At 38.8% G+C, this 15,351-nt stretch overlaps 3 protein-coding genes across 9 annotated transcripts in view; 2 read left to right on the top strand and 1 right to left on the bottom strand.

Annotated features, from left to right (window-relative positions):
* Positions 1-50: 50 nt before the first annotated feature.
* LOC119556385 (nucleolar protein dao-5) lies at positions 51-5,073 on the top strand. The gene is made up of 2 exons (XM_037868559.1): positions 51-650; positions 1,602-5,073. Exon 2 carries the CDS (start codon positions 1,615-1,617, stop codon positions 4,459-4,461), a length of 2,847 nt encoding a protein of 948 aa, XP_037724487.1. The 5' UTR covers positions 51-650; positions 1,602-1,614; the 3' UTR covers positions 4,462-5,073.
* A 1,147-nt stretch (positions 5,074-6,220) lies between these two features.
* LOC119555832 lies at positions 6,221-6,883 on the bottom strand. Its single transcript, XM_037867459.1, has 3 exons — positions 6,818-6,883; positions 6,443-6,760; positions 6,221-6,385 (listed from the first exon to the last, which is right to left on the bottom strand). The coding sequence occupies exons 1-3, from the start codon at positions 6,881-6,883 to the stop codon at positions 6,221-6,223; spliced, it is 549 nt and encodes a 182-aa protein (XP_037723387.1).
* Positions 6,884-8,598: 1,715 nt separating this feature from the next.
* Positions 8,599-15,351, top strand: part of LOC119555898 (neurobeachin) — a 193,626-nt gene continuing 186,873 nt past the window's right edge. For 5 of the 7 annotated variants that reach the window (XM_037867589.1, XM_037867587.1, XM_037867580.1 and 2 more), the window contains exon 1: positions 13,615-13,773. In XM_037867589.1, coding sequence (XP_037723517.1) covers positions 13,615-13,773 — 159 coding nt within the window. Of the gene's footprint in view, positions 8,786-9,000; positions 9,123-12,979; positions 13,774-15,351 lie in introns of those variants that run through there. The other 2 variants (XM_037867572.1, XM_037867573.1) reach the window with 2 other exon arrangements.

The raw sequence follows: 15,351 nt of genomic DNA, 5'->3' as shown, positions 1-15,351 counted from the left end.
ACACCAACGCCAACCCTCCCCGCCCCTCTCCCTTCATTACCAGTTTCTAAACCAACAGCCAGCAATTTCGAGCGCGGGAAATTCGTGTAAATCGCGCTAAACACGCAAAACTATTCAGTGCGCACAAATCACTGCAGCCAAATCAGTTCAAACAATCGATTGGTGTTGGCAATCGAGTGGAATTCCAAGCCGAAAACCATTACAAACGGGAAAGCCGTCGAAAAAGCAACAACACACAAAACACCAAAACGGCCGCCGTGCATGTGTGTGTGTGGTACAGTTGGGTAGAAAAACATCGACATCGCGGCTGCGGGGTTGCCACCTGGTTGCCTTTTCTTTTGGTTTTTTGGCCACTATTGCCACCACTTTTGCTGCTCCGTTTCAGCAGTTCAGTTCGTTTGTTGTTGTGCATCCTTTACTGGTTTTTTTTTTTTGCTATATTTTGCAATTGCATTTTGGATTTGCAATAATTGGGCATTGGCTATAACACCCGATTTTCAATAAACGCGCTAGAGTGGCCATCCATTGCGCGGAGAGCGGGAGCAGACATAAAAAGAGAGAGCGCCGCGTTGTGTGAAAGTGCCAGCGAAAGAAGTCCGTTTTTAAGGCACAAAATAAACGCCAGAGAAAATGTAAAGCGATTTGCAAAGGTGAGTTTTTAGCAACAATTTGCCGAGCATTTCATTTCGAGCCCCCCCATATATGTGGCTGTGTGTGCCGTGTGCGTGTGTGTGTATGTGGACCGACTGGCGCGCGAAAAAGTGACGAAAATAGGCTGCAGAGTTGCCAGAGCAGCGGCACGTTACATACGTACATACATATGTATTGAGAACAGTGCGCCCTGCCTAAGTGCAATGTGTAGGTTTTTCCAAATTCCGCTTGGCATCGGGAAAAACTAGAGCACATTTTTAAAGTATTTGGTTTTTTGGAGCTTAAAAAATCAATAAATTAAAATTAAATAGTCATCTTATTTTTTTTTTATTAATATTATCAAAAAAAAATGTTTTCTCAAAAAGCAAGTAATATTTTTATAAACCCCTATGACTTGTAAAATTTCCCAAGTATATCTTCTACACTTTGAGAAATTAGCAATATCTTTGACACTATTTAAAAGGCTGAAATATGGCTGGCAAGCCGGTTGTTTTTATATAGCCCGCTTGGCATTAGGAAAATCAGAGGTATTTTGAAAGTATAAACAGGCATCCTGATCAGACGTGTCAAAATGTGTTTAGTGTTTAGTTTGAAAAAATTAAAAATAAATTACCACAGAAAATAGCGTCACTATAAACAAGCATCTTTTCTTTATAGAAAATATTCAAAGACATGTACCTTATTATCTTGAACAAGCTTTAAAAATTTTAAAAGCATTTCAGAACATAGGACAAATATCAAAAAGCATATCATATCCGAAAAACAAAGGTTTTTTTTTAAACAAGTATATGTATATCATCCATTTAATAATCCAGCATTATCTAGCACACTATTTAAAAGGCTAAATACTTAAAATAAACATAGGTCACCCTTGCCCCATGACCCACTGTACTCCTTCCTATATGGTCACAATAATCTAACCATCCGTTTTGGCTCCGTTTCCATTCCAGCCACCCATGAAAGATGCGAGCTGGAAAAAAACAGGCAGCTGAAAGCGTCAAGACACGTCCTTGCATTGTCTACGTGAGGAATCTGCACGAGGAGGAGGCGCCCACGCGAGGTGCAGCGCCAGCCGGCAAACTGAGGAAGAGGGATCAGCAGCGGGAGGCGCAGCAGGAGCTGCGGGAGACCCGCACCAGTCGGCGCTCTGTCGTGCCGGTCCAGCAGGACAAGCCCACTCCGCGCACCCGGCACGCCGTTAAGCCAGCGGCCTCGCCATCACCATCGCCACCGTCACGCCCCAAGATCTCCAGGGATCAGGTCGCCGCCCGGGAGCAATCATCATCATCATCATCAGCAGCCAATCTGGCCAAGAGACGCAGCACCCTGCTGCTAGGCGGCAGCCATACCCACGGCGGTACTCATCACAAGCTGGGCCTGCTCAAGGCACAGGCGGCGGCACCGCGGCGCTCCCAGGCGGCCCAAGCGGAGACGCCCAAAATGTACAAGCAGCCGGCGGCGGCTGCCAAGCATGTGCCCGAGAGTCCGCCGCCCACCATTGCGGCCAGTCGCTCGCGGCGCTCCATCAAACCGAATCCCAAGTATGCCAGCGATGACATAGTCACGCCCAAGTACATGGCCACCTTGGGCGACGGTGGCGGTGGTCACTCCATTGCCGGACGCCACGGCAGGCAGGCCAAGCAGCTGTTCACGAACGACGACGACATCAGCGACCTGCTGGACTTGGACGAGGACGATGATGATGAGCTGGCCGATGCCGCGTTCAATCCTCAGCTGCACAAGTCCGACGAGGATGACGACGACGACGAGGACGAGGACATGAGCGAGGCCGAGTACGAGCAGGAGCTGCGTCGCAAGCTGCCGCCCGTCAAGCGTGGACGTGGACGTCCACCGAAGGCCAACAATGCCAATGCCGCCAGCACGCACAGTGCGGGCAATGTGACTTCCAGTGGGGCCACCCCCAAGATATCCATCAATTCCACCGGCGGTCGGACTGCGCCCAGTGGCCTACAGCAGTTGCGACGCACCATGGCCGTGAATATGGCACGAAACAATGCCAGCCTTACGGAGGGATCGGGTTCCGGCTCGGCCGCCGCCGCCAAGCGAAAGCTGGAAACCAGTGATGGCGACAGTCCACCAGTGGCCCGCAAGCGAATGGTCATCTCCTCCTCGACCCAGCAGCGCAGCGTACCGGTGGTAAATGGCGCGACCAGCAAGACAAGTGCGCCCACGAGACCCAAATTGGGTCATCAGGCGGGCGGTGTGCCAGCCCGGATGCTGCCACAGCGTCGGGGCAGTAACTACAAGATCAACCCCTCGTCGAGCAACAACTCCAATGCGGTGGTCAGCTCCACGCCCACAACACGCTCCGTGGGCGCTGGTGCCACCAATAGTGATGCGAAAAACGAGTCTGAAACGGATGAGGTGCCCACATTCACCATCGTCAACATCGATGACATTATCAACCAGGACGATGTGCTCATTACCAGATCCCATAATGCTATTGCCGCCGCTGCAACGGGTGGTAATGCCAGCAAAAAGCTTGCTGTGGGCAGGCCCCGTACCCGGAACATCCCCTCCAGCAATTTGGGGGCCAGCGAAAAGAAAACCATTGCTGTTAACTCGGAGAAGAGCACGCCCGCTGCTGCGAATAACAACACAGCCGCCGGACATCAGGCCAAGCGCATCAAGATCCTGGCCAGCAATAGTAGTGTGAACACCAAATTGGGACCCTTGCATATCCAGAGTCAGAGTCATAACCAAATCCAGCATCCCAAGCCCAGGCCGCGAATACTCAATGCGGAGATGGGCAAGAAGACGCAGTCGATGAAGCCGCTGATGAGCATGGGCAAGGAGTTGTGCCCCACGGACGTGGACACCGAGGAGGATGATCCGGATCCAGATTTAGATTTAGATTTTGATGACGATGACATACCGGCATCGATTGTGAGCCGAAAGAATCCCAAACAGGCGGTTACGGTTCCAGTAGCATCAGCAGCAGGAGGAGGAGGCGGACCAACATCGGCAGCCAGCAAGTGGAACGCTAACCGACGCAATGTTCTCTCCACGACGGCATCGACTGTGAATGCCCGGGCCGACAGGAAGCTGAGCAAGCTGCTGGGCGAGGTCGATGAGCCACAGGTGTTCAAGAAGCCCAGCTTGAGTCCCCAGCGCAGGAGCAAGGAGAACCAGCAGCTGCAGCAGGAGCAACGCGACAAGGAGGAGGCTGGGCAGCAGAAGGAGCCAATACCCGCTGGTGGCGGGCCAGAGGATAACGGCAGTCCCAAATACTTTCCGCCCGAGACAACCACTTTCTGCGAGGAGGACGGGCGCGTTGTGAAGAAGATCACCTGCTACGAGACGTGGCATGTGATCAGCACGCCCAAGGAGTCGCCGGCGAAGACGACCCGGCAGCAGCGTACCTGCCTGGAGCTGGCGCTGGTCAAGCTGGCCAATGTGGCGGCCAGGATTAAGGTGCCCTCCGGCAAATGGACCAGCAAGGTGACCCTATACAAGGTGTCGCCCTCGCTGATGACCCGCCAGACAATGACCATCTTTACGGGCGATCTCACGGCGTACAATATACCGGAGGACGACCGACACAAGTATCAGCCGTCGTGTGTACTCTTCCGCCGCTCGGTGATGGATAGGAACAAGTGCCGGGTGCCGTACGATCGGGCGATCATCTTCAAAAACAAGTGCTTCTATGCGAACATCGATGGCAAGCATGTGAATCTTATGGGCGCCCCCGAGACGGTGGCCACCGTCAAGGATGTGGAGATCCTGCTGGACATTGTCGACCGTCTGTCGCTTAGCAGCGCTCTGGTGGAGATGGTCAACACCAAGTGAGGAGCGGAGCACCAGCAACACGTATCACATTGTAAAAAATAATTCACACAACACAACAAAACACCACCACCACCCCCCCACACACACAACAAAAACGGACACTCGATAAATTGTTTTAATACAGTAGCAAAAACAAAACAAAAACCGATATCATAAAAGTTTTTTTTTTTGTAAAACCATTAACTTAGTTGTAATAGTTAGTCTAGCGTAATTATTATATAATATCTTATATCCTAAAACAGCGGACGGACATACATAAATACAGGTGTATCTATGTATCATAAACTAAACATTTATACATATATCGCGCAGGACCCGAAGAAAATCGGATGTAAAGGTTCGGCGGAGGAGAATAAATCCTGATTTTAATTTTAATGTCTGGTGAGGCGTTGGCAACCCAAACCACCCCCAATCCCCCCTTAAAAAGCATAAAATCGAACACTTTTTTAAACGGCAGTTATGTAAATCGTAGTTCATTTATACATATATGTAAAACAGGGCGTACTCATGTCTGTTTACGTCGAAAATGGAGGACTAGCTTTTAGGTCGAGTGTATATTTAAGCGATCCCCTTTAAAGTATACAAATAAAAAGAGAAAACTGATTTAAATAACGAATGACTTTACAACTGAACGGGGGCGAGTGATAAATGGCATTCGAGGTTATCTGGAAAAATAAGGAGTTTCCAATCGGGAAACTAAAAGAGAGATAAGAGATGACTAGTTTTTTCACTTAGAAATTAGGTTAAAAGGTTGTGGGTTATATTCTCAATAATCTTCCACACAAAATTGGTGAAATCAAATTTAAATCTCAAATAAAATCTCAAAATATCAAGTCTGAGGTTTTTAAGGAATCAAATCAACCATTTTCAATCTATAAAGTTAAAAACTCTTGTAATAGGTCCCAATTCTCTACCCAATCTTAAGATATGATTATAATTGTTTCACAAGACCCAACATATATAGACAGATTTTTTTTTATTTTCTTAAACTGTATGTGTAATTTAAAAAATGCTTACTTTGAAATATATATAAGATTTTTGTTTTGTGTAAGTAATTTAACTTTAACGAGTTTGTCAAAGCAATTTTCGGCAGAACATCAAAATTGTAAATTTATTAACTGAGTTTTATTTTACCAAGCAAACCGTTAATAAAAAAATTGATATGCTGAAATATATATGGATTGTTTTTATTTATGAGGCTCACCTCGACTTGGAACATGTATAAAATTCGATTAGAAGTGTATATTTCTGAGATATATTAATTTATTAAGAAAAATGCATAATTCAAAAAAAGGTAGTGTGCGTAAGCACGAATTAGGTGTGTGTACGCGCTATGTCAGGAGGGTGTATTCGCTGATCTAGCGGAGACACCCTCCTAATATTTCTATTTTTAAATTTAAAGTTCGACTTTATATAACTTTTTGTTCTAGAAAATAGCAGGGTATGGCCATAAAATTGAAAAATATTATCAGCACGTGCTCGGAAAAAATCTACAATTTATATAAAGAAAAGTGGCATTTTTAAATATTTTTCATGGGGATATCATTTTTAGAGCTATCTTTTCTTGAAATAAGAAAGTTTTTCTAAATTTTAGGGCGACTTTTTTAGTATTTTGGAAAATAAACGTTTATAAAATATCTTAAGTTCGAAATAAATTAATTTGCCAGTACCACGGAACAATTAGTTAAGAAAATATAACGAAATTATGGTTTAATTTACAGTGTCAGTAGATAAATAAATTTAAAAATTGCCGCACATTTTAATTGCTTTTTAAAAGATCTTCGATGAAAGAAAAAGTCACATTTGTATCAAATTGAGGCCTATTGTCGAAGATCCATATTAGCGATAACATGTAGTCCCCTGTTGGAAATGGCAACTTCAATCTATCGGGCCTCAGATAAAAATCCTTCACAACTTGTGGACCCTGTGATAATGGTAGTATATAGATTTAATATTTAAAAATACCACTCTGGATACTTACAACAAATGGACATGAGTGATTTATGTTGGAGAAATCTTGGAAGAGATCAAAAATGATTCCTATAATAGGATTGTAGTTTCGCCGCATAAAGCGACACCCATCGACTTTGGCATTCACAAGCCAAGGCTTAAAGCCGCTGGCTTTCTTAAAGATCTGTGCATGAATACTTATATTATCGGCCGGATGCAGAATAGTTCCATTTATGTTGAGCAGGACCCTATCACGTCTGACGGCCTTCAGGCGACAATTATGGAACACAAACCACGACTCATTGCGGCTCAGGCAGACCACATTTGTAAACCTAAAGACCACGGCATCCTGTAAAAGGTTATAAATTTATCAAATGATTTAAAACTAGACTTCACCACACTTCACATTTAAGACCAGAGTGTTGATAAGGACTGCTGCGCAGAGAAGACCTGTAACTAGCTTCGACAACATTGTACTAATCCAAATCCGGGTATCCATAATATAATTATAATAAAAGTATAATTCTATTTGATGACATTATAAGGTATACTAATCGATTCAATAGCTTTGGATTTTAACAATGTAATTGTTTTTCCATTAGAAACTGTGTTATAGGGAAGATGTCTGTTGTTTGGGCCACTAATTGTTTTTCCAACACATTTATGTCATTAAAATGATATATCTTTAGTCTAAAAATAGAAATACATTTTTTTTAAAGTCATTTATAATTTTTTTTTTGGCTAATGTTTAATTCTTTATAAACTATAAGAATTAAACAAAATTAGTTTAAAAAATACAACATTTTTTCGGTGATATAAACAATGATTCATTGAGTGGTGCCACTATCAACAAAATAAAAACAAAAACATTACTCATTAAATAACTATTGTTTATAGTAATAAGATTATTATTTAGTTGTCAGCTTTAATAAAAAGGTTTTAACATTCTTAAAAGTAAGAACAATCATGAAAATTATAATGTTTGAACTACTACTCTTAAAAAACTAACTAGTTATGTTTATAATTTAAATTTTATTTTTAGAATATTAATATTTTGTGTATACTAAATGCAACAAAATCTTAATAATTATTAATTTATTTCACATCTTAATAAAGAAAAGTAAACCAAAATAGTTAAAACTTGTTTTAAAGTTTGGTTCCACCGAAATGCAGGTTATAAAAACGTAGGTTATCATAAATCCTATTCTGTTTAATTTGAAATTGTTATCTTGAATTTGAAACGAAGAACTCACAACACAAACTTGTTTGTTTCGGTCTATTATTACTAATTGGTTTTTATAAATATATATAATGTAGCTATAATTAAAAAAGAAGGAATGTTAAGACCTTACCATCTTAAACATGAAATTAATTTCTTTATATAATTTTATTTACATTTTTTATTTATATTTATATAATTTTACAATTTCGAACAGTTTAAAATTTTTGAAAAACTGTAATATTCGCGCCGGCAATGTTAACTAAAAATTTCCCTTCATCAGCTGTTCGAGAGAGAGAAGTCTCTCCTTTGCGGTTATTCCGGGTTTCAAAAACACTCAATGTTGGTGATTTCAGATCTCAGCTGTTTGGTGATTTTTTTGGCCATCGAAGCATTTTCAATGTCGCAGTTTTTAAAAGAATATAAATACAAAAATTGACAGCTCTCTTTCAAATCAGTCTCAAATTGGTAGAGTTAAGGCCGTATTTATTTATTTTTGGGAAACTTATAGGAAACCTCTTAACTGCTTGAAATAGCTAACATACTAAGCGGTCAAAAATTATAATTCCTTATAAACAGAGTATTATTTTGGGAAAATATTGTATATCCTAGAGAAACTTAAAAAATCCCTAAGTTCTCTATTAATTAATTTTCCTACTGTTAGCTACATAATCCAACTAGTTATATAGATTTTAACAAAATATGTAATCTATTTTACAGAATGTTAACCGTTTCAACCGGTTGGAGTTCCTGGATTCCAAAGTGCGCCACCAAACAGAGAGAGAGAGAGAATCTCCCATTCCGCATGGGATTCTCCCGCTCTCTCTCTCTCTCTCACTCTCGCGCTTCTCTCTGCTCTCCCAATTCCAAAAGCACGCTTACAAAACCGTAGTTCTCTCTTTCCCGTGCCGCGAACGCAAAACCAAAATTCACTCTGTTTTTCGCAGCATTACGTTTTTCAACGCGGCCGCGTAAATAACAAGGAAAGCAGCGCGCGCGGAACGATCAGCGGTGGAATTCCAATTGGATGGGAAACGCAAAGCGGAGAAAAACGAGAAACCGACAAACAGAAAACAGAGAACAGAGTCGAAAGACGCAAAATCGTGAATTAAACAAAAAGCGAAGAAAGCCCCAAAATTCACACAAAATGCCAAGGTGAAATTACGTGAAATATATAATTCAATTAATTCATTTTTTGCGGACAACAAAACGTCAATACAAAAATTTAACATATAATGGTTGTATTTTGTTGTTACGTGAACGTTTGCGTTTTTGAATTTATGAATCAATTGTTTTTTGCATCCCGCCGCGTCTTATTTTAATCATTTCTTTTTTTTTTGCCACTTTTTTTTACTGTGTATGTGTGGAAGACAACAACAAACATAATGCTATCAGAAACAACAACAGCAACAACAACAGCGACAACAAAACATAAACAACAACAGTAAACAGACTTGAAACATCGGCGGCAAGCGGCTAAAAAAAACTCAACGTAAATATAAAGTTTTACGCTCTCTTAATTACGTTACGTTTTGCCCATTTTTTTTGTTGTGTTTTTGCGATTTTTTGAATATTTTTTTGAAATTCCAATTTTTTTGTAGAGTTTTTTTGGATCGTTTTGACTGGTGTAGTTAGTTGGACCAATTAGCATTTCGGTGTCGCTGTGCTTGCTTATTGGAATATGACAAAATTCAACAAAGCGGTGCAAAATAATAAGATAAAAAAATACGTAGCAGTGGCAAGAAGCAGAAAAAGCCGCAACGTTGCGAGAGAGAATAGCAGAGCGCGAGAGCGTGCTTGTATGTCGTGTGTGGTAAAAACTACACTGAAAGAAAGCTTGGGACGTTAAATTTATGATAACCTGTATCAGCATTTCGATTTAAGATAACATAATTGTTGGGTCTATAATTACTAAGCATTTTAATTTGATATGCAATTTTAAAAATCAGTTTAATTATTACCTTATATTTATTAGCGGAATTGGTTAAGGCTTACAAAATAATACGCTTCTATAAAATTATCATACATACATTTTGTATGACTTTAAATATGTAGCTGAGTTTTTTTTTCAGTGTAGTTAGTTAACAAACCGACGACGTGTGTCCGTTTTTTTGGTGTAAGGAATAGAGAGAGAGAGAGAGAGGAGAGCGAGATCGAAGGTGGGTGGCAAAATGAAGAAGGAAGTGAAAGGGAATGGGGAAGGGGGGACGGTAAGAAAGGCCAGAGAGCGGGAGAGCGACTCTCTCGCGTTTCATTGATTTTTCCCACCGAAAAGGTGAGAAAAGCGGCGAATGAGAGAGCGCGAGAGAGGGAAAAGCCGAAAAGAGCGGGAGAGGGAGAGAGTGGCAGGAAAACAAAGGAAAAACTTGTCTCGGCGTGACTGCAATTCATAATTAGATGGCCGCCTGCTGCAATTGCAATAAAAACAAAAACAAATACAAATACAAAAGCCAAAACGGGTTAGCCCCTCCCCCTCCTCGCAAACACCCCACCACCACCACCAGCCGCCCCCCTTCCGCCCCCCTTCCGCCCCCCTTCCGCCCCCCTTCCGCCCCCCTCGCACCCGAAAAAGCCACCACCAAAGCCAAATTCTGTGTCTCTCTTTCGGCCACCGACAAAAAATTGGGTAAAAAAAACAACAACGACAATACAAATACAGCAACAACAATAATGAGAGAACGTGGGCAAAACGTCGGGTAATTTAGTGAGTTTAAGCCGAAATTTAAGGGTCCTACGTTCTCAAAAAAATGTTAGCAATTGGTTGGAAATAAATTGAAATCAATTTTTAACTAAAAAATTACTTTAAAAAGGTGTTTCCAGATTATTTTATTAACATAGATTTTTGTACACATAAGAATGTTGGAAAAATTTCGAAAAGGCTTTTTTCAAAATATATATTTAACATTTTTGGCAGTAAAACTCTAAAATAATAGATTTTTCTTTAATTTTATATTATTTTCTGGAACTCACAGCAAAAAATAAGGATAAAAGCAATAATTTTTATATTTTTGCCTTTAGAACAAGGATTAAATAAATCTAAAGACTAAAGAAAGGTTAATATATTTTTAAAGAAAAGGTGGTAATAGATTGACATTTATTTTTATGGAACCCCTTTTAAAGGAAGTTGGTTTGGCGGTTGTACAGATCTTTATGATCGATTGAACGCGTGACTTTCATTTCCAACTGGCGTTGCATCTTTATTTCGTAACAAAATTACCAACTTCTCTCTCTCTCTCGCTCGCTCTCTTACCGGTTCTCCCCCTCACTGTTGGCCATAAAAAAGGCAACTACAAAAAGTGGTAGCAGCTCAAAGCCAAAAAGCAAAGCAAATGAAACGCAATGAGACTCGCTCTCCGTATTGGAATTTTTTTCTGTTTCTGTTGACGTGCAATTAGCAAAGTGGCCGCATTCAATAATCCGTAAGCAAAACTCAATGTATAAAAAAAAAAAAAAAAAATAGAATCACCTGCTCTATCTAGGCACCAAAAAAAAAATGTAGTACCAAGCACCTAAAAAATTTGAAAAGAAAACAAAAGTTAAAGTCAAGAAACCAGTAAACGTTGCTTTTGCCTGCTTTTTGCCACGCCGGTTTTTCTTCTTTTTTTCCCGATGTTTTTTTTTGTTGTTTTTTAAAGATTTATTTCTTATATCATTAAATGTAGTATATTATAAAACCAAAGAGAGCTTGCCAATAGCAGAAGAATGTAAACCTGCATTTTTGTAAGCCCTACATATAAAATTACCACCGAAAAAACGCACTTTCATTCTTTTTCCAAAAAAATAGATGGACAGATACTAAATACTTGAATGGTTCTACGGAAAATATTATCAGCAATCTTCCCTTTAATTGTATACATTTTTAGAGGTTTTTTAAAAAATAATTTATAATAATATTTCAATAGGTTGTACAAATAGTGAATTTTTGTTAAGGAAATATTTTATGGCTAGAAAAGTTTAATTTTTTGTAAATCTTTTAAATAAACATAGATACGATAGTTTCTCTTCTTTATTTTTAATAACTTTATTAACAACTTTCTATCCCAACCAAATTGAATTGCAAATGGAAAGGTGCCTAATTAAATGTTCCCGTCTTCTTGGAAATGTTACCAATAAAATTCCCTTTCAAAGAGTTCTTTTTTTAACACACAGCTGTGTTTATTTAATAGTCTTCCGTGGCTAGCTGAATCAGAAGCACACACCTTGTTCTTCAGGTGTGTCAGCGCGTTATATATGTACATACGCTATTTTCCTTCTTCATTTTCTTTTTTTTTACCATGCCCGCTCAGTGGTGTTTGCTGAACGTTTTAGAACTCGGTGGCTTCGACAGTTTTCCCATGGTTTTTCCAGCACTTTGAGTACCGGCGGGGCATTAACCCCCGTCTTATCGTCGGTGCGTGACGACGAGCCGAGAAAACTATAGGTTATATATATACGTATCTAGTAAAAATGACCATCAAGCATAAGCTAATGAAATCGATCATCGGACGAGATTTTCACAGAGGCAAAGGCTCTTAGAACGTGGTATTACATAAATCTGGGTCTAGATCGTGCCGGGAGTTAATGCAAGTCGACAGTACATCTGAGGGGAAAAAAATGTAAAAAAAGTAACAAATAAAACGTGAATTATAAATGCACATAAATTCCCCAGACAATTTTCCACTTTGCTCTGTGAGCAGCCAAGAAGCGAATGAATAATGGAACGAAAATTTGCTCCATCAAGCACGTGTATGCCGAATACCCCCCCCCCCCCCCCATTTTCCACGTCCCTGAAAAACCACTAGCACCAACCCACCTTAAAAACCCCTAAAACCGACCCTCCTCCCAGAAACTTAATCCATGGCAGATCAAACGAATATTTAGAATTTTGCTTTTGTAGCTGGATTATATGTAAAATAAGAATTTAATATAATTTTTAATGTACCTACTCGTTTTAATTTTGAATAATCCAAGTATAGTGCGTTTCATGACCTTAGACTGGGTTTGGGATGTTAAATCTAGCGTTATGAATATATAAATAAAATTTAGAGAGATAAATTAAATGCTAATGTAGAGGAAGGAATATTATAAGTGAATTGTAAATAGTAACACAGTAAAAAAAATAATTTTAAATATAGTTAAAGCATAAAACAGGTTTGTAAATTAGATCAATAGTAAATCCCAATAACGTGGGACTTCCTACCAACTGGCCTACAGTTCTGAAACGCACTGTACCCAAAAAACATATCAGAGTAATTGCATTCGAACTCATGTACCTATTTCTCTTTCTCTCTTCTTTTATGTATGTCACCACCAAACCACCAACCACACCAAAAATCACCAAAACCTCAATCAAAATAATTTATAAAAAAGTGTGCAATTTAAAATATAACCAAGTATTATACGAAAAAAAAAATATAGAATGCAAAATTTGTCAAGTGTCGACGGAAAAAGTTGCTCAATATGAGCAAAAAAAGCAGCAACAACAACGACAGCAATAAAGCTGCCCCGCAACAACAACATCAACAGCAATTGAAAATCGGAAAAGTGCAACAATAAAAATGATGCATATATGAAATAAAATAAAAATAACAACAAAAAAAATCCAGCCAAAAAAATTTAAAATTTAAAAATAATTTTTTTCTCCCCTCCAATTGCCTGGCAATATCTAATTGTTTATATATATATAGCATTACCATCTTCATATATATCTATTATATATGTAAATGTATTATATATTTGTGTATCTGTGTGTGTGTATATTTTTGTGTGCATTCCATCCATTAATTCTATAACTCAATCTATGAAAAAAACTGAACAAAATAATTTACTAAAAACAAAAAACGCATAAAAATAAATTTATTAAAAAAAAAAACAACCGATAACAAACAATAAAAACCGCATGTAAAACGCGTAAGAATAAATAAATACAAAAAATTACTATTTACAATTTACATTACAACCGTGAAACAAACGAAAATAATCTGAATCACAAATCGTGCACCAAAATGGCGGACATCATGCGTCCGCCGTACAGTGAGATCAAACGGCCGGACGAAATCGTCAGAATGACAACAGCCGACAATCTCAAGTTCGCCGTCCTCATCGGCCTCATCGAGGTTGGCCAGGTGACCAACCGGGAGGTGGTCAATACCGTCCTGCATTTGGTAAGTGCCGAAATTAGCCGAATAAACTACACATTTAACAGGTTTTGTCAAGCTATGAGCCCTATTACTCAAGCTAGTGGTGGTGCAAAATATCGATAGACCGTCTTTACGAGTGTTTTTCAGTCGAAATTGTTTTAGTACTTGATCTATTACCCATATTATATTACAAAAGTATTTTTAAAAAGGTTGCTTCACTTTTTGAGCAACGTAATGTAAATTAGATAGGCTACAAAATATTATTATCTTATGAATAGTATCGATTGTCCTAAAATTAGGATTTTCAGTTATTATATAGTTTCTAAAGATCAGATATTGTGTGGTGATGAAACTTATGTTTTATATTTTAGACTGTTTAGAGCCTATAGGCAAAATAAATAATAGTTAATGCAAAATCGATATTAATATCGATAGTACATCGATGACAATCAATAGAATCTATTGGTGCTTCAGAAAATATATGCTTATAATGTTAACTATTATTTTTTATTACAACTCAAAGGTTTAGCCACACAATTTATCTAGTTGTCACAATTTGTCTAGTTATCCGAATGGATTAGAGTATATCACTCTGTTAGCAATTTGGGTACTTTTATTACGCTTCAAAAATGGTAAGGGTCATTGCTTTTGTGGGTCACAACATTGAAGTGAGATCAGAATAGAGATTTGGTTAACACTTTGTTTGTTTATGGGTTCCATATGAATAAGTGAGCTCACAACTGAAAAAAAAAACATTGAGTTAGGAATTAAAGCAAGTTAAAGTAGATTGGAGGTAGTCGACTTTAAAAATACAATAAAATATAATGGCAATATATTTATTTTAACTTAATTTTATCATCTTATGTCAATTACCCAAAAAAGCTTTAAATAAATATATTATTCACTTAAAGCTCTGAAGCAATTAATAAAATAAATAGCATTAAAATTAACATTCATGCATGGCAATGCGAAGGGGACAAAGAACCAAATGCATTTTAATTACATTCAGGTGTTGCAATGTTGCGTAAATAAAATTAAATTCAAATTATATCAATGAAAACAGCCAGCCACACTTAATTTGGCTTGAAAACCTAAAGAGCCTGACAATTAAATTGAAAAAGGCAGCAAAAAAAAAGAAAAACAAAAATAAAAGTTCACTTGAAATCTCGACAGCAATTTAACTCTCTGTTTAGAAAGTAATTTTCCTCACACACACACACACTTAGAAAGACTTTTCCCATTCCCATTAGAGGAAAATTAACATTTCCAGCAAGCCGCAAATGCAAAAGGATAAGAAGAAGAAGAAAGGGGTGGGTGGTTGAGTGGGTGATTCTGGAGGTCGCCCTGAATGTGGGTGAATTTTCTAAGAAGTATGCCAAAAATCTCGCCCGACTGTGGGGCTCTGTGATTAGGATCAAAAGACTGGGGGGACTAAGACAATGTCTTTGCCACTTGTCTTCCTCTTGTCACGGCATTTTCTCACCATACATATCTCCCCCAGACTTTTCCACCCTCCACAGGTTTTCTTCCATCGCCCAAGAAAACACACGTGGAGAACATTATTATTATAACATATTTAAATTTCTGAAGCTTAATGAAAAC

The sequence above is a fragment of the Drosophila subpulchrella genome, chromosome X (genome assembly GCF_014743375.2).
Source record: "Drosophila subpulchrella strain 33 F10 #4 breed RU33 chromosome X, RU_Dsub_v1.1 Primary Assembly, whole genome shotgun sequence".
Taxonomy (NCBI): domain Eukaryota; kingdom Metazoa; phylum Arthropoda; class Insecta; order Diptera; family Drosophilidae; genus Drosophila; species Drosophila subpulchrella.
This window is presented reverse-complemented; position numbering and strand designations above follow the sequence as displayed.

Bases quoted from the DNA above. Each gene is read 5' to 3' on its own strand.
- LOC119556385 (XM_037868559.1), top strand. From the start codon at position 1,615: ATGCGAGCTGGAAAAAAACAGGCAGCTGAAAGCGTCAAGACACGTCCT.
- LOC119555832 (XM_037867459.1), bottom strand. From the start codon at position 6,883: ATGTTGTCGAAGCTAGTTACAGGTCTTCTCTGCGCAGCAGTCCTTATC. The intron at 6,761-6,817 runs GTGAAGTGTGGT...AACCTTTTACAG, and splicing joins TCAACACTCTGGTCTTAAAT to GATGCCGTGGTCTTTAGGTT. The intron at 6,386-6,442 runs GTAAGTATCCAG...CCATTATCACAG, and splicing joins ATCACTCATGTCCATTTGTT to GGTCCACAAGTTGTGAAGGA.